Source organism: Octopus sinensis, unplaced genomic scaffold, assembly GCF_006345805.1.
Source record: "Octopus sinensis unplaced genomic scaffold, ASM634580v1 Contig19265, whole genome shotgun sequence".
Classification (NCBI taxonomy): domain Eukaryota; kingdom Metazoa; phylum Mollusca; class Cephalopoda; order Octopoda; family Octopodidae; genus Octopus; species Octopus sinensis.
Window position 1 is genome coordinate 1 of NW_021836286.1, and position 24,478 is coordinate 24,478.

Consider the following 24,478-nt stretch of genomic DNA (forward strand, 5'->3'; position numbering starts at 1 on the left):
TCCGGGTTCAGTCCCACTGCATGGCACCTTGGCAAGTGTCTTCTGCTATAGCTTCGGGCCGACCAAAGCCTTGTGAGTGGATTTGATAGACGGAAACTGAAAGAAGCATGTCATATATATGTATATGTATATATATATATATAATATATATATATATAATATATTATATATATATATATATATATGTATGTGTGTATATTTTTGGTGTCTGTTTGTCCCCCCAACATCGCTTGACAACCGATGCTGATGTGTTTACGTCCCTGTAACTTAGCGGTTCGGCAAAAGAGACTGATAGAATAAGTACTAGGCTTACAAAGACTAACTCCTGGGGTTGATTTGCTCGACTAAAGGTGGTGCTCCAGCATGGCCGCAGTCAAATGACTGAAACAAGTAAAAGAGTAAAGAGAGAGACACTTTTATGGAAAAAACGGTTCTCCCTTAAGACCCGAGAAATGAGATTTGATGAGGAATGTTAACCAGACACAACATTGGTTCTATGAGAATACATCAATAATAATAATTCTTTTATACTGGAAGCACAAAGCCTCATATTCTGGGATTAAGTTGATTATGTCGACCCCAGTGTATAACTGGTAGTTATTTTATCAACACTGGAAGGATAAAAGGCAAAGTTAACCTCAGCAGAATTTCAGCTCAAAACATAGAAACGGGTGAAACGGTGTTAAACATTTTACCTGGCAGCTCATTGCCTAGAACAACAACAACAACAACAACAACAATAGGGGTTAGAGAGAGGTAAGACGTGGTATAAGCACAAACCACAGAGAGTGGTGGAGTCGGAGACTAGCAAAATCCTCTGGGATTTCCCAATCCAAACAGACCACTCGCCCTAGGACACTGGGTGTGTCTCAGCAAGTAACAAAGATGCAGATTAAAAGTAAAGCAACAACAACAATAATAATAATAATAATAATAATAGCAACTTTTTTTCTACTATAGGCACAAGGCCTGAAATTTGACCCCCAATACATTGACCCCCAATACTTAACTGGTACTTACTTTATTGACTCCGAAACGATGACTTTAGAGTTATTTGAACTCAAAATGTAAAATTATGACAAGGATAATAATAATAATTGTGGTTTCAAATTTTGGGGGAAGGGGTCAGTCGATCACATCAAACCCCAGTGTTAACTGGTACTTAATTTATCGACTCCGAAAGGATGAAAGGCAAAGCTGACCTCGTCGGAATTTGAACTCAGAAGGTGAAAACAGACGAAATACCACCAAGCGTTTTGCCCAGGGTGGTAACAATTCTGCCAGCTCACCACCTTGATGATGATGATGATAAGAAGAAGAAGAAGTAGAAGAAGAAGAAGAAGAAGAAGAAGAAAAGAAGAAGAAGAAGAAGAAGAAGAAGAAGAAGAAGAAGAAGAAGAAGAAGAAGAAGAAGAAGAAGAAGAAGAAGAAGAAAGAAGAAAAAGAAGAAGAACCATAATAATAATAATGATGATGATGATAATCTTTCCTCCCTGCTGTGTATTGTTGAAAACAAAAAAAAAAAAACCCAAGTTCTTGTTTTGCAGCACCTTCGGCATCATCAGCAACCTAGTTACATCGAATGCGCTCACCCGACTTTTTCTCTTCACCGCTTCCAGTCATGTATCTATTCTCTCATGGCTGGTGACGGCTACAGGCTCGTCCCTCTCACTGTGGCTGTATCTGGCAAGGAAAACAAATTAATAGTGAATAAAACGGAACTGGCAGAGACCCTTAGCAAAAACCCATGAACAGGGGCAGGAGTGGCTGTGTGGTAAGTAGCTTGCTTACCAACCACCTGGTTCTGGGTTCAGTCCCATTGCATGGCACCTTGGGCAAGTGTCTTCTACTATAGCCCTGGGCCAACCAAAGCCTTGTGAGTGGATTTGGTAGACGGAAACTGAAAGAAGCCTGTCGTATATATATATATGTAGGCGCAGGAGTGGCTGTGTGGTAAGTAGCTTGTTTACCGACCACATGGTTCAGGGTTCAGTCCCACTGCTTGGCACCTTGGGCAAGTGTCTTCTACTATAGCCCCGGGCCGACCAATGCCTTGTGAGTGGATTTGGTAGACGGAAACCGAAAGAAGCCTGTCGTATATATATATATATATATATATATATATATATATATAAGTGTGTGTGTTTGTGTGTCTGTGTTTGTCCCCCTAGCATTGCTTGACAACCATGCTGGTGTTTTTTCCCCGTCACTTAGCGGTTCGGCAAAAAGACCGATAGAATAAGTACTGGACTTACAAAGAATAAGTCCCGGGGTCGATTTGCTCGACTAAAAGGCGGTGCTCCAGCATGGCCACAGCCAAATGACTGAAACAAGTAAAAGAGTAAAGAGAACAATCTACACAGACAACATATATACATCCATCACAGCCTCACTTTGTCGACCGTCAGCTGCTCCTCCGGCAGACCACTGGTCACAATGGTCTTGCATCATTCAAATGGTCTTCCCAGCATCACAGAGGCCTTCCAAGTGGCCTTCCCAATCTCTCGGGCGCAACATGGCAGCTGGGCTGGTCTTTTCTGTGAGCCTTGCACACAACCGACCCAGGGGAACTTGTACTTTTGCTATTCTGTGTTCACAGCATTCACTCGGCTTCTTTCTTGAATTATCTTATTTTGAACTAGCAGTATCGCCCGGCGTTGTTCGGGTTTGTAAGGGAAATAACTATATAAGCATTTTTAGAGAGTTATAGCCAAAAAATAGCAAAAAAATGCATTAAAATGGAAAAAAATTATGGTAATTTTTTTTAAATCGTAGACTCATCATAGACATTTTTAGAGAGTTACTTCCCTTATAAATAGCGAAAAAAATGCATTAAAATGGAAAAAAATGATCGTAAATTTTTTTTTAAATCATAGACTCATCGTAGACATTTTTAGAGAGTTACTTCCCTTATATAATAGCGAAAAAATGCATTAAAATGGAAAAAAATTATGGTGAATTTTTTTTAAATCGTTGACTCATCGTAGACATTTTTAGAGAGTTACTTCCCTTATATAATAGCGAAAAAAATGCATTAAAATGGAAAAAAATTATGGTGAATTTTTTTTAAATCGTTGACTCATCGTAGACATTTTTAGAGAGTTACTTCCCTTATATAATAGCGAAAAAATGCATTAAAATGGAAAAAAATTATGGTGAATTTTTTTTAAATCGTTGACTCATCGTAGACATTTTTAGAGAGTTACTTCCCTTATATAATAGCGAAAAAAATGCATTAAAATGGAAAAAAATTATGGTAAATTATTTTTTAAATCGTAGACTCATCGTAGATGTGTGCTAATACCCAGAAGGGCTCGATATGAATCACGACTATAAGATACCCGGTTTTGGTTAAACTGCACCGCAAAATGTGGGAGTAGTTAGGAATCTAAATCGTAGGAGACAAACACACAACTTCAATTTTATATATAAAGATATGATCTTGTAATGCTTATCCAAGCAAGGATCTTTCCATGGCCCTGTGTCGTAGCCAATCGATGTTCTATCCTCTTTGTGGTAGCCACATCTCATTTGCATATAAGAGTGCAGGTAGGATGGAGCTGTTGAAGTGTCTGGCACATATGCCATTGTCTAGCTTTGTGCTACATATATTATGTTTTCAGATGGTTCATTTCATATATATATATATACAGGAGTGGCTGTGTGGTAAGTAGCTTGCTTACCAACCACATGGTTCTGGGTTCAGTCCCACTGCGTGGCACCTTGAGCAAGTGTCTTCTACTATAGCCTCGGGCCGACCAAAGACTTGTGAGTGGATTTGGCAGACGGAAACTGAAAGAAGCCCGTCGTATATAGGCGCAGGAGTGGCTGTGTGGTAAGTAGCTTGCTAACCAACCACATGGTTCTGGGTTTAGTCCCACTGCATGGCACCTTGAGCAAGTGTCTTCTACTATAGCCTCGGGCCGACCAAAGACTTGTGAGTGGATTTGGTAGACGGAAACTGAAAGAAGCCCGTCATATACATGTATTTATATATGTATGTGTGTGTCTGTGTTTGTCCCCCCAACATCGCTTGACAACCGATGCTGGTGTGTTTATGTCCCCGTAACTTAGCAGTTCGGCAAAAGAGACCGATAGAATAAGTACTGGGCTTACAAAGAATAAGTCCTGGGGTCGAGTTGCTCGACTAAAAGTCGGAGCTCCAGCATGGCCGCAGTCAAATGACTGAAACAAGTAAAAGAGTATATATATACATACACAAGTGAGTGGACAAATAAAAGAAGAGCATTTGACCAATTTACTGGGAGTTCCATGGATGAATCAAAACAGTTTGTTTCAAATTTGTTGGTACTCGTGAGTTTCAAGCATGATGCTAGTCATCAGCTATTTTGAATTTATATTGAAATTCAATTCCAGGTTATCTTTTGGTAGGGTCCAAGGTTAGGGTTCATCACAACTCTATATTGTAAATCCGTGCTGTGGGCACATAACAAACACCATCCGATTGTGGCCGTGCCAGCCTCACCTGGCACCTGTGTCGGTGGCACAAAAAACACCATCTGAGTGTGGCCGTTTGCCAGCCTCGTCTGGCACCGTGTCGGTGGCATATAAAAAGCACCCACTACACTCTCGGAGTGGTTGGCGTTAGGAAGGGCATCCAGCTGTAGAAACACTGCCAGATCTGACTGGAGCCTGATGCAGCCTTCTGGCTTCCCAGACTCCAGTTGAACCGTCCAACCCATGCTAGCATGGAAAGCGGATGCTAAATGATGATGATGATGGCTGGACTCCAAACAAACTGGTTTTTACACAAAGTACTAAGAAACAAGTTAAAAATAATGGTCACTACATATTTTCCCTGTAATAAAGCAAATCTGGCTTACAGCCGTTTCCAGTAGTAATTACGGGTACATTACGGATAAGTTTACCCAATTTGTTTGCTGATGAGTTAAAGCAAGTTGAACGACCTAGGAAAATTATCCTATATTGACTGCGGCCATGCTGGAGCACCACCTTTTAATCGAGCAACTCGACCCCAGGACTTATTCTTTGTAAGCCCAGTACTTATTCTATCGGTCTCTTTTGCCGAACCGCTAAGTGACGGGGACGTAAACACACCAGCATCGGTTGACAAGCAATGCTAGGGGGACAAACACAGACACACAAACACACACATACATATATATATATATATATATACGACAAGCTTCTTTCAGTTTCCGTCTACCAAATCCACTCACAAGGCATTGGTCGGCCTGAGGCTATAGCAGAAGACACTTGCCCAAGATGCCACGCAGTGGGACTGAACCCGGAACCATGTGGTTGGTTAGCAAGCTACTTACCACACAGCCACTCCTGCGCCTATATATATATATATATATATATATAAAATTAATCAAAGGACATACTAGGTATGTCTACCTGCTTGAAATAACAGTCAAAACTCTTATTAAATCACCAAAAAGGACAGAAAGCAAACAAAGGCAAAATCAGCTTAAGAACATCTACTAACATACATTTAAGATGTTCTTAACCTGATTTTGCCTTTGTTTGATTTCTATAGTTTTCAGCAGTGTACTTTTTGGCGATTTAATAAGAGTTTTGGCTGTTATTTCCAGCAGATAGACATACCTAGTATGTCCTTTGATTAATTTTAATCCCTCGGCTAATAAATGCTTTTTTTGGGGCCTGCTATCACCTGTCCCCTTGATTCTGTTATTATCATTTTTAAAATAGTTATATTGGATAATAATAGAATTAATGACACCTTCGCAAATTAATTTTTGGTGTGTAATATATATATATATATATATATATATATATATATATATATATATATATATATACACACACATACATAGGTGCTGGAGTAGCCGTGTGGTGAGTATCTTGCTTACCAACCACATGGTTCTGGGTTCAGTCCCACTATGTGGCACCTCGGGCAAATGTCATTTGTACTATAGCCTTAGGCTGACCAAAGCCTTGTGAGTGAATTTGGTAGATGGAAACTGAAAGAAGCCCATCGTGTGTGTGTGTATGTGTACATGTTTGTGTCTTTGTGTTTGTCATGTGTATATACTCTCTCTCTCTCTCTCTCTCACACATACATACATAAACATATATATCTATGCATATATTCAAATATATATACATATACAAACACACTTACTGAGACATTCGACTCTTGGGAAATGTGCAAAGAGTTGCTTTCTCCTGGCATAGCGGATGCTCAATCCAACCGTGACAAACACCAGGCAGCCAACTGTTATTCCAACTATAGCACCTACAAAAGAAAAACAGCATATTAAATTATCCATGCAATTAGGAGACAGAATTTCCCTATCTGAGGTGTGAGTTAAAAATCTAAAAATTCAGAAAGGAGATAACTGCAGTAATATGGTCTTGTCTGTCTAATACAATAATCTGTAAAATATTATCTTTGCAATTAGAAGTCAGACACTCCCCCTCTTACACACACACCACCTGAGCTTTAAACCTAAAAACAACAAAGAGAGAAATAAATCTAATGGTATCAGCTGAAAGCTAAGGCAATAGAGACGGCAGTGGATGTGGATTTGATGAATGTAGCCAACATGTTTCTACCTTATTAAACCTTCTCAGTTGAGGGGTCAATACATACACACACCTAAAAAGGAACCCCTTTGGTCATGAATGATCATGGGATTGCACCTAGAAAGTTCTCTCCACACCATCAATGTTGCCAAAGGGAAAGGGAAAGGCAAAGGGGCCGATACAGCTTGGCACCAATGACATCGCATCTCTTTTTCACAGCTGAGTGAACTGGAGCAACGTGAAATAAAGTGTCTTGCTCAAGAACACAACACGTAGCCTGGTCTGGGAATCGAACTCACAACCTCATGATTATGAGCTTGATGCTCTAACCACTGAGTCATGCACCTTCACACACACATTTTATGTTTTAAATTTTACTTGTTTCAGTCAATGAACTGTGGCCATGCTGGGGCACCACCTTGAAGGCATTAGTCAAACAAATCAACCTCAGTACTTATCTTTTAAATACACACATGGATATATACAACAGGCTTCTTTCAGTTTCCATCTACCAAATCCATTTACAAGGCTTTGGTCAGACTGAGGTTATTGTGGGAGACACTTGCTCAAAGCCTGAAGAGCAGTGTAACAGCAGGCCACTGCGTCCACCATTTCTTGGTGATTTTCTATTATTAGTGCTGGCAGGTGAACAATCTTCCGGCCGATGGGTTTGTTTGGATTGTCTTTTTGCTGTGAGGGCCTCGTGAGGTTGCAGAGCAAATCCTACCAGAACCTCTTTTAAGCATCTCATAAGACATCCCAGGCAGAAGAAACGTTGCCATGCCGGACACTACAGGCCACTCGGTCTAGGAACTGAATCTGTGATTTGGTGGTCATGATGCCTTTGCACTACTTAGAGGCAACAACTCTCCAGCCCATGGGTCTGTTTCCTGGGCAGACGTTGCTTGTGAGGGTTTCATGAAGTTGGAGGGAAAATCTTACTTCTACATCTTTTAGTCCCCTTTTTTTTACAACACAGAGGAAGTGTTGGGGTTATTCTTTGACGCGTCAGTTCCCACCCCCAAAACACACACACAGCATAGAGCAACATGAAAAGAAGGGTCTGCCCAAGAACACAAGATTCCACTCAGTCTAGGAATTGAACCCATGATCAGATGATTGAGGAGGCACCAGGTAATGTGCCTCCACAGGTGTGGTGCGAAACTGTACAATCAGTGGATTGTCTTACCTGTGTTGTAATTATTGCATTTGACTAATGTCCTGTAAGGGTTTATTGTTCGACCAACAAGCTCAACAAGGAACTCTTTGGCCTGGTTACCACAGATGTGTGCAATGTGGTTGCCGTAGTAGGTCATGTCGTTGTTGTACCTGGAATGGAAACAGAAAAAGGGAGAATTAGACAAGAAAGATGCGATATATATATATATTTGAATATATGCATAGATATATATGTTTATGTACGTATGTGAAAGAGAGAGAGATAGAGAGAGTATATACACATGACAAACACAAACACACAAACATGTAGGAATGGCTGTGTGGTAAGTTGCTTGCTTACCAACCACATGGTTCCGGGTTCAGTCCCACTGCGTGGCATCTTGGCCAAGTGTCTTCTGCTATAGCCCCGGGCCGACCAATGCCTTGTGAGTGGATTTGGTAGACAGAAACTGAAAGAAGCCGTCGTATATATATATATATATATAATATATATATATATATATATATATATATAGATATATATATATACCGGAGTAAACACATAAATGTGAAACAAGGTGGAAAAAAGAGTACTCAATACCAGAGGTAGAGTAATATGCTTTATTTAAAGCAGCAGAAAATTCAACAAAACCTGTTACTCTGAGTTTCTCGTTGCCGTTCATCGGACAGTTTTTGCTAGAAAAACTGTCTGATGAACGGCAACGAGAAACTCAGAGTAACAGATTTGTTGAATTTTCTGCTGCTTTAAATAAAGTATATATATATATATATATATATATATATATATATATATATATATATATATATATATGTATGTTTGTATGTCTGTGTTTGTCCCCCTGTCATTGCTTGACAACCGATGCTGGTGTGTTTACATCCCCGTCACTTAGCGGTTCAGCAAAAGAGACCGATAGAATAAGTACTGGGCTTACAAAAGAATAAGTCCCCGGGGTCGATTTGCTTGACTAAAGGCGGTGCTCCAGCATGGCCGCAGTCAAATGACTGAAACAAGTAAAAGAGTAAAGAGAGTATATATATATAATGGGCTTCTTTCAGTTTCCATATCTGGTCCCACATATTAAAAAGATTGCAGCCCTGTGGTCTTGACCCAGACGTGGTATTCAAACACAATCCTCTTCTCTCTCCCCTTCATCTCCTCGCTGCAAAACCCAGGCAGCAACGGCCCCTTAATCTGGAGCCCTGTCTCCCTGCTGTCAGTACTCACTTGCATATCTTCTCTTCGTTGTATTCTCCTCCAAAGTAGAACTCTTTTGTGTTGACGCTGGAGGCGTGTCTGATGCAATGCTGGATGATGGAGCGAGTGGAGTCGTCTGTCTGGAGGCAGGTGAACACTCGGAGGTAGACTGGAAGGAGAGAGAGAGAGAGAGAGAGAAAGAGTGAGAGTCAGTGGGAAAGAGGGGGGGAAGGTGAGAATGGAGCAGGAATTAATCACACACACACACACACATACTTATACACAAATGCACAAACATACACACACACACACATATACAAAATACACAGACAAGTGCAGGAGTGGCTGTGTGGTAAGTAGCTTGTTTACCAACCACATGGTTCCGGGTTCAGTCCCACTGCATGGCACCTTGGGCAAGTGTCTTTTACTATAGCCTTGGGCCGACCAAAGCCTTGTGAGTGGATTTGGTAGACGGAAACTGAAAGAAGCCCGTCGTATATATGTATATATATATATAATATATGCGTGTGTGTGTTTGTGTGTCTGTGTTTGTTCCCCCAACATCGCTTGACAACCGATGCTGGTGTGTTTATGTCCGCGTAACTTAGCGGTTCGGCAAAAGAGACCGATAGAATAAGTACTGGGCTTACAAAAGAATAAGTCCCGGGGTCGAGTTGCTCGATTAAAGGCGGTGCTCCAGCATGGCCGCAGTCAAATGACTGAAACAAGTTTAAAAAAAAAAAAAGAGAGACACACAACACCAAGGAATTTTACAAGGTAGAGAAGGGGTCAAACAAACAAATAAATAAAATGCTGTGGGAGCCGGGAACCATAGGGGACATAGGAATGGAATAAAAGGGAAACAATTTTGGAATAAGAGTAATTACAAGATATATAAATTCTTTTACTTGTTTCAGTCATCTGACTGCGGCCATGCTGGAGCACCGCCTTTAGTAAAGCAAATCGACCCCAGGACTTATTCTTTGTAAGCCTAGTACTTATTCAATCGGCCCCTTTTGCTGAACTGCTAAGTTATGGGGACGTAAACACACCAGCACCGGTTGTCAAGTGATGTTGGGGTGACAAACACACACATACACACACACACACACACATATATATATATATATATATAAAAATATATATATATATATATATATATAAAAATATATATATATATATATATTATATATATAAATATATATATATATAATATATATAAATATAAATATATATATATAAATATAAATAGATATATATATATATATATATATATAAATATAAATATAAATAGATATATATATATATATATATATATAGATATATATATACATACATACATATACATAACGGGCTTCCTTCAGTTTCCGTCTACCAAATCCATTCACAAGGCTTTGGTCGTCCCGAGGCTATAGTAGAAGACACTCACCCAAGGTGCCGTGCAGTGGGACTGAACCCGGAACCATGTGGTTGGTAAGCAGAGGTGTGGGAGGGGTGCTTCATCCTTATATTAGACACAAGTTACCTACAAATATTTGTGTAAAACCATAAATACGTACTTCTGAAACCTTCACGACATATATATTCCAAGATGGTGTTCGTTACTTTGCCCAGCATCCGCATCTTTGGAATGTCACAGCTTTCAAATATTCTGGCAGGACACGGCTTGTAAAGGGGCAGGTTTCTTAGGGAGGAAAAAACAAAGAAATATAACAACAACAAAAACAAAAAGATGGGATGGTCACAGCTGGAATGTCTTTGATCATAGGTCTGTCTGGATCAGGACTGACCTTGGGCTAAACAACAATTCCAGCCACTAATACTAACTACACTATGCCTGAATAAAAGATGGGATGGTCACAGCTGGAACGTCTTTGATCATAGGTCTGTCTGAATCAGGACTGACCTGGGGTTAAAGCAGAACTATAGCCACTAATACTAACTCGTGTACTATACATTAGATAATGTAGTCCTAGGTACACTATGCCTGAATAAAAGATGGGATGGTCACAGCTGGAACGTCTTTGATCATAGGTCTCTCTACTGGATCAGGACTGACCTGGGGCTAAACAACACAACTATAGCCACTAATACTAAATACTATACTAAACATTAGATAATGTAGTCCTAGATACACTATGCCTGAATAAAAGATGGGATGGTCACAGCTGGAATGTCTTTGATCATAGGTCTGTCTGGATCAGGACTGACCTGGGGCTAAGCAACAACAACTATAGCCACTAATACTAACTACTATTCTTATACATTAGATATTGTGGTCCTAGATACATCATGTCTGAATAGAAGATGGGATGGTCATGACTGGGACGTCTTTGATCATAGGTCTGCCTGGATCAGGTATGATCGACCCCAGTACTTTATTTCATTGACCCTGTAGGAGCCAAACAAACCAAATGAACAATACACAAATGATACACATACATGCACCGACACACAAGCGTTTCTGCTATCTCAGCAAAAGAGAGAAAGAGGCCTACTTGCACATGGTGTTGATCTGACTCTCTGTCCACGTTGGTCCTGTAATGTTGATAATTTGACCCAGACTCACATCTGGGTGTAGCAGTTTCACACATTTGCGGAATTTCTTCTCAATGTACGCCTCTGTACAGAAGTTCACCGCTGAAGTAGAACAACATTATTATTATTATTATTATTATTATTATCATTACGTTTATATACTCTTTTCTCTTTTACTTGTTTTAGTCATTTGACTGCGGCCATGCTGGAGCACCGCCTTTAGTCGAGCAAATCGACCCCGGGACTTATTCTTTTTTGTAAGCCCAGTACTTATTCTATCGGTCTCTTTTGCCGTACCGTTAAGTGACGGGGACGTAAACACACCAGCATCGGTTGTCAGGCAATGCTAGGGGGACAAACACAGACACACAAACACACACACACATACATATATATATATACATATATACGACAGGCTTCTTTCAGTTTCCGTCTACCAAGTCCACTCACAAGGCATTGGTCGGCCCGGGGCTATAGCAGAAGACACTTGCCCAAGATGCCACGCAGTGGGACTGAACCCGGAACCATGTGGTTGGTTAGCAAGCTACTTACCACACAGCCACTCCTGCGTCTATATATATTTGTTGTGCAAGATTTTTTATGTGAAGTCGTGTGTTGAAACAGATATTGTTGTATCTAGGAATGGTCATTTTGCCAGTTTAGCCAATAAAAACACACGCATTATATATTTGGTGTTATTTTGCTTCAGTGTTACTCTTTTACCTGTTTCAGTCATTTGACAGCGGCCATGCTAGAGCACCGCCTTTAGTCGAGCAAATCGACCCCGGGACTTATTCTTCGTAAGCCCAGTACTTATTCTATTGGTCTCTTTGGCCAAACCGCTAAGTGACGGGGACGTAAACACACCAGCATCAGTTGTCGAGGAATGCTAGGGGGACAAACACAGACACACAAACATACACGCACACATTTATATATATATATATATATACATATATGCGATGGGCATTAAACTTAATCTTATTTCGGCCAGAGTTCTTTCGTCACACTCCTGTGACCTCATCAGTGGTCCTTTGTTTTCTTCTCTCTTATTTGTGTGTCTACTTACTAACCGTCAGCCATTTCGTATTTCTATTGTCTGTGTCTTCATTTGCGCATGCCTATATCTCTATATGCGTCTATGTTTAGTATTGTTTTCAGCTGTGTCTGTCTGTTTGTCTGTGGACAAGATATCTCTAGAACTCCTGGATGGATTCAGATGAAATCCAATGCAGGGATGCTTGGACTCGTGACTGGCAAAAACTAATTAGATTTTGGTATTGACCCAGTTTCGGACAAGTAAAGGACCACTGCTGAGGTCACAGGAGTGTGACGAAAGAACTCTGGCCAAAATAAGATTAAGATTAATGTAAAAAATAAATAACACTGAAGCAAAGTAACACCAAATATATAGTGCGTGTGTTTTTATTGGCTAAACTGGCAAAATGACCATTCCTAAATACAACAATATTATTATCATTATTATTAAAAAAATACTAAAAGATTCATCAACATCATCATCATCATCGTTCAACGTCCGTTCTCCATGCTAGCATGGGTTGGATGGTTTGACCGGGGTCTGGGAAGCCAGGGGCTGCACCAGGCTCAAGTCTGATCTGGCAATGTTTCTACGGCTGGATGCCCTTCCTAACGCCAACCACTCCGAGAGTGTAGTGGGTGCTTTTTATGTGCCACCTGCACAGGTGCCGGGGGGGGGGGTCCGGCATCAGCCACGATCGGTTGGAGCTTAATGTGCCACCGGCACGGAAGCCAGCCAAGGCGGCGCTGGCAACGGCCACGTTCAGATGGTGCTTTTTATGTGCCACCGGCACAGAAGCCAGTCGAGGCGGCACTGGCAACGGCCACGTTCGGATGGTGCTTTTTATGTGTCACTGGCATCGGCCACGTTCGGATGGTGCTTTTTATGTGTCACTGGCACAGAAGCCAGTCGGGGCGGTGCTGGCATTGGCCACGTTCGGATGATGCTTTTTATGTGCCACCGGCACAGAAGCCAGTCGGGGCGGCGCTGGCAACAGCCACGTTCAGATGGTGCTTTTTATGTCCCACTGGCACAGAAGCCAGTCGAGGCGGCGCTGGCATCGGCCACGTTCGGATGGTGCTTTTTATGTGTCACTGGCACAGAAGCCAGTCGGGGCGGTGCTGGCATTGGCCACGTTCGGATGATGCTTTTTATGTGCCACCGGCACAGAAGCCAGTCGGGGCGGCGCTGGCAACAGCCACGTTCAGATGGTGCTTTTTATGTCCCACTGGCACAGAAGCCAGTCGAGGCGGCACTGGCATCGGCCACGTTCAGATGGTGCTTTTTATGTGCCACTGGCACAGAAGCCAGTCGATTATTATTATTATTATTATTGTTATTATTATTATTATTATTAATATTATTATTCGAAAGAATATCAAAAAAAAGAAAAGATTATTACCTCCGCCTTAACGAAGGCGGAAGTATTGTTCTCAGTTGTGTCTGTCTGTTTGTCTGTCGACAAGATATCTCAAGAACTGCTGGATGGATTCAGATGAAATCCATCCAGGGATGTTTGGACACGTGACAGGCAAAAACTGATTACATTTTGGGATTGATCCAGTATCGGACAAGGATTCTGGATTATTTTTCCAGTTTTCTTTTAATTAAATTTTTGAGAACAGTCAGGTTAATCTTTAGTATTCTTGTTTGTGAGAGCAATCGAATTTATTTCAGATATTCTCATTTTAAAAAATCATCTCCAGCTAATTGCTGAGAGGATTTTGGTGTTGCCTTGGTGGTGCCTGCCGGCTGCCAACACTTTTTTCTGCAAAATAGGGGTCGCTTATCCTGTTCAGGTTATATTATTAGCCTTATCCTGCGTTTGGGAATTTAAAATCACTTCTTGAACTTTCTAAGACATCTCAACCATTCTAAAGCAAACTTTGTTTACATTCATCATAATTTGTATCATCATCATCATCATCATCATCATTATCATTATTATTATCATTATTATTATCATTATTATTATTATCATCATTATTATTATTATCATCATCATCATCATCATCGTTTAGCATTTGCTTTCCATGCTAACATGGGTTGGATGGTTCAACTGGGGTCTGGGAAGCCACAAGGCTGCACCAGGCCCAGTCTGATCTGGCAGTGTTTCTACAGCTGGATGCCCTTCCTAACGCCAACCACTCCGTGAGTGTAGTGGGTGCTTTTTACGTGCCGACACAGGTGCCAGACGAGGCTGGCGAACGGCCACGCTCGGATGGTGTTTTTTTTATGTGCCACGGACACAGGTGCCAGACGAGGCTGGCGAACGGCCACGCTCGGATGGTGTTTTTTTTATGTGCCACCGACACAGGTGCCAGACGAGGCTGGCAGACGGCCACGCTCGGATGGTGTTTTTTTTATGTGCCACCGACACAGGTGCCAGATGAGGCTGGCAGACAGCCACGCTCGGATGGTGTTTTTTTTATGTGCCACCAACACAGGTGCCAGATGAGGCTGGCAGACGGCCACGCTCGGATGGTGTTTTTTATGTGCCACCAACACAGGTCCCAGATGAGGCTGGCAGGCGGCCACGCTCGGATGGTGTTTTTTTTATGTGCCACCAACACAGGTGCCAGACGAGGCTGGTGAATGGCCACGCTCGGATGGTGTTTTTTTTATGTGCCACCAACACAGGTGCCAGATGAGGCTGGCAGATGGCCACGCTCGGATGGTGTTTTTTTTATGTGCCACCGACACAGGTGCCAGACGAGGCTGGCGAACGGCTACGCTCGGATGGTGTTTTCTTTATGTGCCACCGACACAGGTGCCAGACGAGGCTGGCAGACGGCCACGCTCGGATGGTGTTTTTTTTATGTGCCACTGACACAGGTGCCAGATGAGGCTGGCAGACGGCCACGCTCGGATGGTGTTTTTTATGTGCCACCAACACAGGTGCCATATGAGGCTGGCAGACGGCCACGCTCGGATGGTGTTTTTTATATGCCACCAACACAGGTGCCAGATGAGGCTGGCAGACGGCCACGCTCGGATGGTGTTTTTTTTATGTGCCACCAACACAGGTGCCAGACAAGGCCTGGCATCATTATTATTATCTTTATTATTATCATCATTATTATTATCATTATCATTATTATCATTATTACTATCATTATTATCATTATCATTATTATTATTAAAGTATGGAGCTGCAAAATTGTTAGCAGAGTAGGTAAAATTCTTACATGGCATTTTGTAAATCTTTGCATTTTGAGTTCAAACTCTGCTGTGGTCAACTTTACCATTCAACCTTTCGGGGTTGATAAAGTAAGTACCAGTTATGCACTGGAGTCAATGTAATCAACTTTCTCTTTCTCCCCAAACTGCTGGCCTTGTGCCAAAATTAGAAACCATTATTAGCATCAAAATGGCAAGCTGGCAGAATCGTTAGGATGCTAGGAAAAGTGTTTAGTGGCATCCTGTCCAGCTTCATGTTCAGAGTTCAAATTCGGCCGAAGTTGACTTTGCCTTTCGTCTTTTCTGGGTTGATGGAATAAGCCCCAGTTAAACACTGGGGATATATAATCAGGTGGCCCCTTTGGGGTTCAAGTATTCAACTATAGTGTACAGGATTTGACCTCTTATTTATTTGCAACCAAAAGAATACCCTCCATCAAGCATTTGCCATATCCTGAACGCCTTACTTCCCTGGCCATGGACACATTGAAACTCCGACGTCTGGCAGCTGACTTGGCAGACACCCATAAAATTATCAACCATCTTACAAACAATAACTCTCAGCACCTTTTCAAACTCCACCCATCTAACACCCGTGGACATATTTATAAAGTCAGAAAACAGCACAGCTCCTTCCATGACTTTCGGAAACATTTTTTTACGCTAAGAGTTGCTGAAGCATGGAACAAACTGCCAGCATCAGTTGTTAGTTGTCGGAGTACTGCATCCTTCAAAACTTCCATGCTTCCTGAGATTCGCTAACACCACACCTGAGCTTTCTCCCCTCCATACACACGCTGAAGCATGGAACAAACTGCCGGCATCAGTTGTTAGTTGTCGGAGCACTGCATCCTTCAAAACTTCCATGCTTCCTGAGATTCGCTAACACCACACCTGAGCTTTCTCCCCTCCATACACGCTGAAGCATGGAACAAACTGCCGGCATCATTTGTTAGTTGTCGGAGCACTGCATCCTTCAAAACTTCCATGCTTCCTGAGATTCGCTAACCACCACACCTGAGCTTTCTCCCCTCCATACCACGCTGAAGCATGGAACAACTAAACTGCCGGCATCATTGTTAGTTGTCGGAGCACTGCATCCTTCAAAACTTCCATGCTTCCTGAGATTCGCTAACACCACACCTGAGCTTTCTCCCCTCCATACACACGCTGAAGCATGGAACAAACTGCCGGCATCAGTTGTTAGTTGTCGGAGTAACTGCATCCTTCAAAACTTCCATGCCTTCCTGAGATTCGCTAACACCACAACCTGACGCTTCTCCCCTCCATACACATGCTGAAGCATGGAACAACTGCCGGCATCAGTTGTTAGTTGTCGGAGCACTGCATCCTTCAAAACTTCCATGCTTCCTGAGATTCGCCAACACCACACCTGAGCTTTTCTCCCCTCCATACACACGCTGAAGCATGGAACAAACTACTGCCGGCATCAGTTGTTAGTTGTCGGAGCTGCATCCTTCAAAACTTCCATGCTCCTGAGATTCGCTAACACCACACCTGAGCTTTTCTCCCCTCCATACACACGCTGAAGCATGGAACAAACTGCCGGCATCAGTTGTTAGTTGTCGGAGCACTGCATCCTCTTCAAACTTCCATGCTTCCATGAGATTCGCCAACACCACACCTGAGCTTTCTCCCCTCCATACACACGCTGAAGCATGGAACAAACTGCCGCATCAGTTTAGTTGTCGGAGCACTGCATCCTTCAAAACTTCCATGCTTCCTGAGATTCGCCAACACCACACCTGAGCTTTCTCCCCTCCATACACACGCTGAAGCATGGAACAAACTGCCGGCATCAGTTGTTAGTTGTCGGAGCACTGCATCCTTCAAAACTTCCATGCTTCCTGAGATTCGCTAACACCACACCTGAGCTTTCTCCCCTCCATACACACGCTGAAGCATGGAACAAACTGCCGGCATCAGTTGTTAGTTGTCGGAGCACTGCATCCTTCAAAACTTCCATGCTTCCTGAGATTCGCTAACACCACACCTGAGCTTTCTCCCCTCCATACACACGCTGAAGCATGGAACAAACTGCCGGCATCAGTTGTTAGTTGTCGGAGCACTGCATCCTTCAAAACTTCCATGCTTCCTGAGATTCGCCAACACCACACCTGAGCTTTCTCCCCTCCATACACACGCTGAAGCATGGAACAAACTGCCGGCATCAGTTGTTAGTTGTCGGAGCACTGCATCCTTCAAAACTTCCATGCTTCCTGAGATTCGCCAACACCACACCTGAGCTTTCTCCCCTCCATACACACACAAGCATGTTCACTTTCCAGACATTTCTACATTACTGCATATACTTTATATGCACTTTCTGACAAGTTGTGGGGCACCTGAGCACTGTATACAATAATTTCAGTATTATTAACTATCCTTCTCCCTCAAATTTCAGGCCTTGTACCTATAGTAGAAAGGATTATTATTATTAGTAGTAGTAGTAGTAGTAGCAGTAGCAGTAGCAGCAGTGGTAATGGTAGTAGTGGTAGTAGTAGTAGCAGTGGTAGTAGTAATAGTAGTAGTAGCGGTAGTGGTAGTAGTAGTAGCAGTGGTAGTGGTACTGGTAGTATTAGTAGTAGTAGTAGTAGTAGTGGTAGTAGTGGTAGTAGTAGTGGTAGTAGTGGTAGTAGTAGCAGTGGTAGTGGTAGTAGTAATAGTAGTAGTAGCGGTAGTGGTAGTAGTAGTAGCAGTAGTGGTAGTAGTAGTAGTAGTAGTAGTAGCAGCAGCAGCAGCAGTGGTAGTGGTAGTAGTAGTGGCAGTAGCAGTAGTAGTGGCAGTGGTAGTAGCAGTGGTAGTGGCAGTGGTGGTAGTAGTAGTGGCAGTGGTAGTGGTAGTAGCAGTAGCAGTAGCAATGGTTAGTAGTAGTAGTAGTAGTAGAGAGAGAACCCAAGAGCAACTACTACTCACCTGTGGTACTTTCAGAATGTTTCTTCAGGGTGGGTGTCACCCGGCCATGGCCATCACACTCTAATTTCATTCTGTTGCTCCTCAAGTACTTCTCCACCAATTCCCCGACGAACGCCGTCGCCAGGGAGCCGCACCGCCCGGAGTATTTCTCCACACAGTCGGACGTCTTCTTCATCCTCCTGCAACAACAACAACAAACATGGAAACAGAGTCGTTGCAGGTTCAATACTGACTTGCCCCAGGAAGAGGCCGGTTGAGACGTGCAGGGACAGTGGTGTTGGTGGGGTAGATCTTGCTGTGGGCGGGGGGGTGAGGTATGAGGCTTTTGGTATGATGGTGGTGGCGGTGGCGGTTGTGGTGTTGGTGGTGGTGGTGGTAGGTGGTGGTGGTGGTGTTGGTGGTGGTGTTGGTGGTGGTGATAGGTGGTGGTGGTGGTGGTGGTGATGGTGGTGGTGGTGGTGATAGTGGTGGTGGTGGTGGTGGTGGCGGTGATGTTGATGATGGTGGTGGCGGTGGCGGCGGTAGTGGTAGCGGTATTGGTGGTGGTGGTGATAGTGGTGGTGGCTGTGGCGACGTTGATGATGGTGGTGGCAGCGGCGGCGGCGGTGGTGATAGTGGTGGTGGTGGAGATGGTGGTGGTGGTGGTGGAGATAGTGGTAGTGGTGGCGGTGGTGGTGGTGGAGATGATTTTTGGAGAGGTGATGGTAGACATGGAGGTAGAGGTGTTGTTATTGGTGTGGGCCATGCTGCAGCAGCTGGTGAGGAATAGTCTAAACATTAGATAATGTAGTCCTAGGTACACTATGCGTGAATAAAAAATGGGATGGTCACTGCTAGAACGTCTTTGATCATAGGGCTCTCTACTGGATCAGGACTGACCTGGGGCTAAACAACAGCAACATACTTACAAACAAGCATCTCTCTTTGACTCTGGGGTGGCCAGCAGGTGATTCGATGTCTTCACCCCAATCTTAATACAACGCTGGACTCCATCACTTATTTGATCTTCTTTCAGACATTTGTAACTCACTATGGAAGCTGGAAAAGAGGAAGAAAGCAGAATATATACATATATCATCATCATCATCATTTAACGTCTGCTTTCCATGCTAGCATGGGTTGGACGGTTCAACTGGGGTCTGGGGAGCCTGAACGCTGCACCAGGCCAGTCAGATCTGGCAGTGTTTCTACAGCTGGATGCCCTTCCTAACGCCAACCACTCCGTGAGTGTAGTGGGTGCTTTTTATGTGCCACCGACACAGGTGCCAGACGAGGCTGACGAACGGCCACGATCGGATGGTGTTTGTTACGTGCCCACAGCACGGAGGCCAGTCGATGTGGTACTGGCTACAGTATATATACATATATATACAAGCAGTATAGCCCTGCCTTGCTCGGGCTTGTTTTCTTTTCGACCCTTTAGAATTGGAATTTTTGAAAAGTAAAAATTTTGCATTATGTAGCTTGTTATTCTCTTTAAGTGAACATTTTTCTGGTTGAAATACACCTAAAAGTGGCGACACAGCAGTAAAAAAATCGTAAAAAATAGGGATTTTCATAGAAAAAAAGCACCTTTTTGATGTAAATAATTTTTGGTGTTAACATGGTCCGATCTGAATTTTTTTCTTCTACGGAAGGAAGAGCAACCCTTCTTCTATCATACTCTCAATTTTGGTCAACTTGTGCCGCAGGGTCTCGGAGGAGATAGTGTTAGTTGAAGGCAACCAAATTTGCCATACATCGTAAAAAATAGGGATTTTCATAGAAAAAAAGCACCTTTTGAATGTAAATAATTTTTGGTGTTAACACGGTCCAATTTGAATTTTATCTTCAACGGAATAAAGAGCAAGCCTTCTTCTATCATACTCTCAATTTTGGTTAATTTGCGCCACAGGGTTTCGGAGGAGATGGTGTTAGTTGAAGGCAACCAAACCTGCCACATACAGACAACTTCAGCTTTATATATATAGATATATATCATCATCATCATCATAGATTAGATGATATGTATGGATGAGGACAGCTGTATGAAGAAGTATTGCACTGGAATGGCGGAGGGGGCTTGTGGAAGAGGCAGATCGAGGAAGCCATTGGAGCCGGGTGGTAAAGCACGACCTTTGAATGTTGGGCCTCACAAAGGCAATTACAAACGACCGAGAACTTTGGAGATCTGCTGTGCTTGAGAAGGAGAGCCATGAAACCAAGTGAGGTCATAGCCAGGGTCATGTAACTGATCCCTTAAAAGCATCCTTCGATCGTTGGGCAATATGCTGCACTTGTGAACTGAGTGAAATCCTGGGGCACCTGTGCTGGTAGCACATAAAAGAAAAATACAGTTCAATGGTTGGGGCCTCATGGAGACAGTGACAGATGACCAAGACCCTTGGTGATATACTGTGCTTGTGTTGACCCGTCAAGCCAAGTGAGACCATAGTCATGGCCAATGCCAGTGTCATGCCAATGGCACCTGTGCCAACGGCATGTAAAAAACACCCACTACACTCAGAGTGGTTGGCATTAGGAAGGGCATCCAGCCATAGAAACCTTGCCAAATCAGGCTGGAAACCGGTGCAGTGCCCCAGCTCACTCGTTTTTAGTCAAACCTTCCAACCCATGCCAGCATGGAAAGTGGACGTTAAACAATGATGATGATCATCATCATCATCCCCATTTAAAGTTTGTTTTCCATGCTGGCATGGATTGGACAGTTTGGTAGGTGCTAGTAAGGCCAGGAGCTACACTAGGTTCTGTTTCAGCCTGCACATAGATACACACACGCATTTACTCATAGATACACACACACACACACACACACACACACATATGTACAAAGGCCTTTCTGCTGACCTTGATACACATGCAACCAATTGTTTGATGAACTAAACAGCCAACTCCTTGAATTATCCTTCAAACTGGTTGAGTATTCCATAGACTGACATACCTATTTCTTTACTAGACACAAGAGTCTAAACATAGAGGGGACAAGCAAGGACAGATAAACGGATTAAGTCAATTATATTGACCCCAATGCGTAACTGGTACTTATTTAATTGACCTCGAAAGGATGAAAGGCAAAGTTGGCCTCGGAGGAATTTGAACTCAGAACGTAACGGCAGACGACATACCTATTTCTTTATTACCCACAAGGGGCTAAACATAGAAGGGACAAACAAGGACAGACACACGGATTAAATTGATTACATCGACACCAATGCGTAACTGGTACTTAATTTATCGACCCCGAAAGGATGAAAGGCGAAGTCGACCTCGGCGGAATTTGAACTCACAACGTAACGCAGACGAAATACCGCTGAGTATTTCACCCAGCGTGCTAACCACTCTGCCAGCTCGCTGCCTTACATACCTTTAATGTAAATCTCAGGCAGGAACTCCATAATACATCATGACACAACTGAGTCATGGGGCCAAGCCATTTTACAGGCTTCCAGACAGTTTCCATCCTACCAAATTCCCTCATGGAATTTGAGTAAACCATGGGACTATGATAAGTTTCTTTATTGGCCACACAGGGCTGCACACAGATGGGACAAATTACAAGGTAGAGCTTTTTTTTTCTTTTGGGGGATGAAAAAAACAAAAAACAAAAGAAACAAAAAAAAAGTGGCGTAGGTTTTCAATCAAAAGGGATCGTAAAAGGGAAAAAAAGGAAAAGGAACAAAAGGAAAGAAAAATGAAAAAAGAAGAAAAAAGAGGAAAAAAGGGGAAGAGGAAAGAAAAAAAATGACATGCAGTGGAACTGAACCCAGGAACTCATGGTTGCAAAGTGAACTTCTTTACCACTCAATCAAGACTAGCAACAATCCTGACTTGTGTAATATCTGAACTGTTTCATATTTATTTGTTTTCAAACGTTCGTATTATGCGTTTGAGTCATTTTAAATTTGACCCAGCATGGCTTGATCAATGTGGAATGTGGGAGTGGCTTATGGGAGTGGAATGTGGGAGTGGCTTGTGAGAGTGGAATGTGGGAGTGGAATGTGGGAGTGGAATGTGGGAGTGGCTTGTGAGAGTGGAATGTGGGAGTGGCTTGTGGGAGTGGAATGTGGGAGTGGCTTGTGAGAGTGGAATGTGGGAGTGGGTTGTGGGAGTGGAATGTGGGAGTGGCTTGTGGAAGTGGAATGTGGGAGTGGCTTGTGAGAGTGGAATGTAGGAGTGGCTTGTGGGAGTGGCTTGTGGAAGTGGCTTTGGAGAGTGACCTGTGGGAGTGGCTTGTGGAAGTGGCTTTGGAGAGTGACCTGTGGGAGTTGCTTGTGAGAGTGGAATGTGGGAATGGCTTGTGGAAGTGGAATGTGGGAGTGGCTTGTGGAAGTGGAATGAGGGTGCGGCTTGTGGAAGTGGAATGTGGGAGCGGCTTGTGAGAGTGGAATGTGGGAGTGGGTTGTGGGAGTGGCTTGTGAGAGTGGAATGTGGGAGTGGCTTGTAGGTGTAGTTGGTGACCATATTTTGTGGCTGTACTCAGAGGTTGTGGATTATGGATTTAGTCCATGAGTGTGGCCAGTGAATATGGTCCAGGTGTGGCCTGTGAAAGTTGCCTCCCAATGTTATTTGTGGCCTGTGAGTATGTCCTGCATCTAGTGGGTGTGGTCTGACACCTGTGATATAGTTTGTTGTCTATCAGTGAGGTCTGTGGGTTGTAGGAGTGATCTGAGTTCTGTAGCATGTAGGTTTGGCCATATAGCTTGTGGGCGTGGTTCATAACCTGCAGGCATGATCTACAATCTGTAATGTAGTATGTATTAGACTATGCAACCTGTGGGTGTGTCCTGTGGTCTGTGGGTGTGTCCTGTGGTCTGTGGGTGTGTCCTGTGGTCTGTGGGTGTGTCCTGTGGTCTGTGGATGTGGACTGTCACCTGTGACAATACAACAAAACAAAAAAAAAGTGGGGTTTCAACTTACAATTGTATTTGTCTCCACAGATGTTCTCCAGGCGACTGATCTCTGCTTCAACCTCGTGTAACAGATTGGCAAGGTTCAAGTGTGCAGGTTCAATTCTCATGCATGCCATCAACGTCTGCCAGTTTCTAAAAGAAGACAAATCACCAAGTATATGCTTTAACGAAGACATTCAGAAAATATAGGGCCTGGTTTGAGGGCGAAGGGGTAAGCATGCAGAGCATCTTGCAAATCATAATACTGAAGGGCCTTTGAAGGGAGTCATAGAGAAAAGGAAGGAAAGACATGATCGTCTTAACCTGGATGCAACTGAGTCTGCTAAAGACACCCAAGGGTAAGGGGCCGATGTTACAATGGGCAAAGGTCTATTATACATTAGAAAATAGAGTCCTAGATATACACTATGCCTGAATGAAAGATGAGATGGTCACATCTTTGATCATAGGTCTGTATGGATCAGGACTGACCTGGGGCTAAACAACAACAACAACTATAGCCACCAATACTAACTACTACACTATACATTAGATAATGTAGTCCTAGGTACACTATGCCTGAATAAAAGATGGGATGGTCACAGCTGGAACATCTTTGATCATAGGTCTCTATGGATCAGGACTGACCTGGGGCTAAACAACAACAAGAATTATAGCCACTAATACTAACTACTACACTATACATTAGATAATGTAGTCCTAGGTACACTATACCTGAATAAAAGATGGGATGGTCACAGTTGAAACATATATGTGGATGTATATGTGTGTATACATGTATGAATATGTATATATGTAGTTGTGTGTCTATGCCTGCATATGTGTGCATGTGTGGGTGTAAGTGTTGCATATGTAGGTGTGTGCGTGTGTATGCATTTGTATGTATGTGTGTGTATATGAACGTTCTATCTGTGTGTGCGTGTGTGTCCGTGTGTCTTCAATGAATAAACAAAGAATTGACTGACT

General features: G+C 43.1%; 1 protein-coding gene across 3 annotated transcripts; it reads right to left on the reverse strand.

Moving 5' to 3' along the window:
• Window positions 1-1,464: 1,464 nt before the first annotated feature.
• LOC115232070 lies at window positions 1,465-23,647 on the reverse strand. Of its 3 annotated transcripts, none has more exons than XM_029801944.2 (9): window positions 23,520-23,647; window positions 19,511-19,640; window positions 18,603-18,781; window positions 11,407-11,548; window positions 10,468-10,592; window positions 8,939-9,077; window positions 7,724-7,863; window positions 6,131-6,244; window positions 1,465-1,683 (listed from the first exon to the last, which is right to left on the reverse strand). In XM_029801944.2, exons 1-9 carry the CDS (start codon window positions 23,626-23,628, stop codon window positions 1,652-1,654), a joined length of 1,110 nt encoding a protein of 369 aa, XP_029657804.2. In that variant the 5' UTR covers window positions 23,629-23,647; the 3' UTR covers window positions 1,465-1,651. The 3 variants fall into 3 exon arrangements, with proteins under 3 accessions (XP_029657804.2, XP_036356130.1, XP_036356131.1); XM_036500237.1 differs by having other exon boundaries at window positions 6,123-6,244; XM_036500238.1 differs by lacking the exons at window positions 11,407-11,548; window positions 18,603-18,781.
• Window positions 23,648-24,478: the final 831 nt, after the last annotated feature.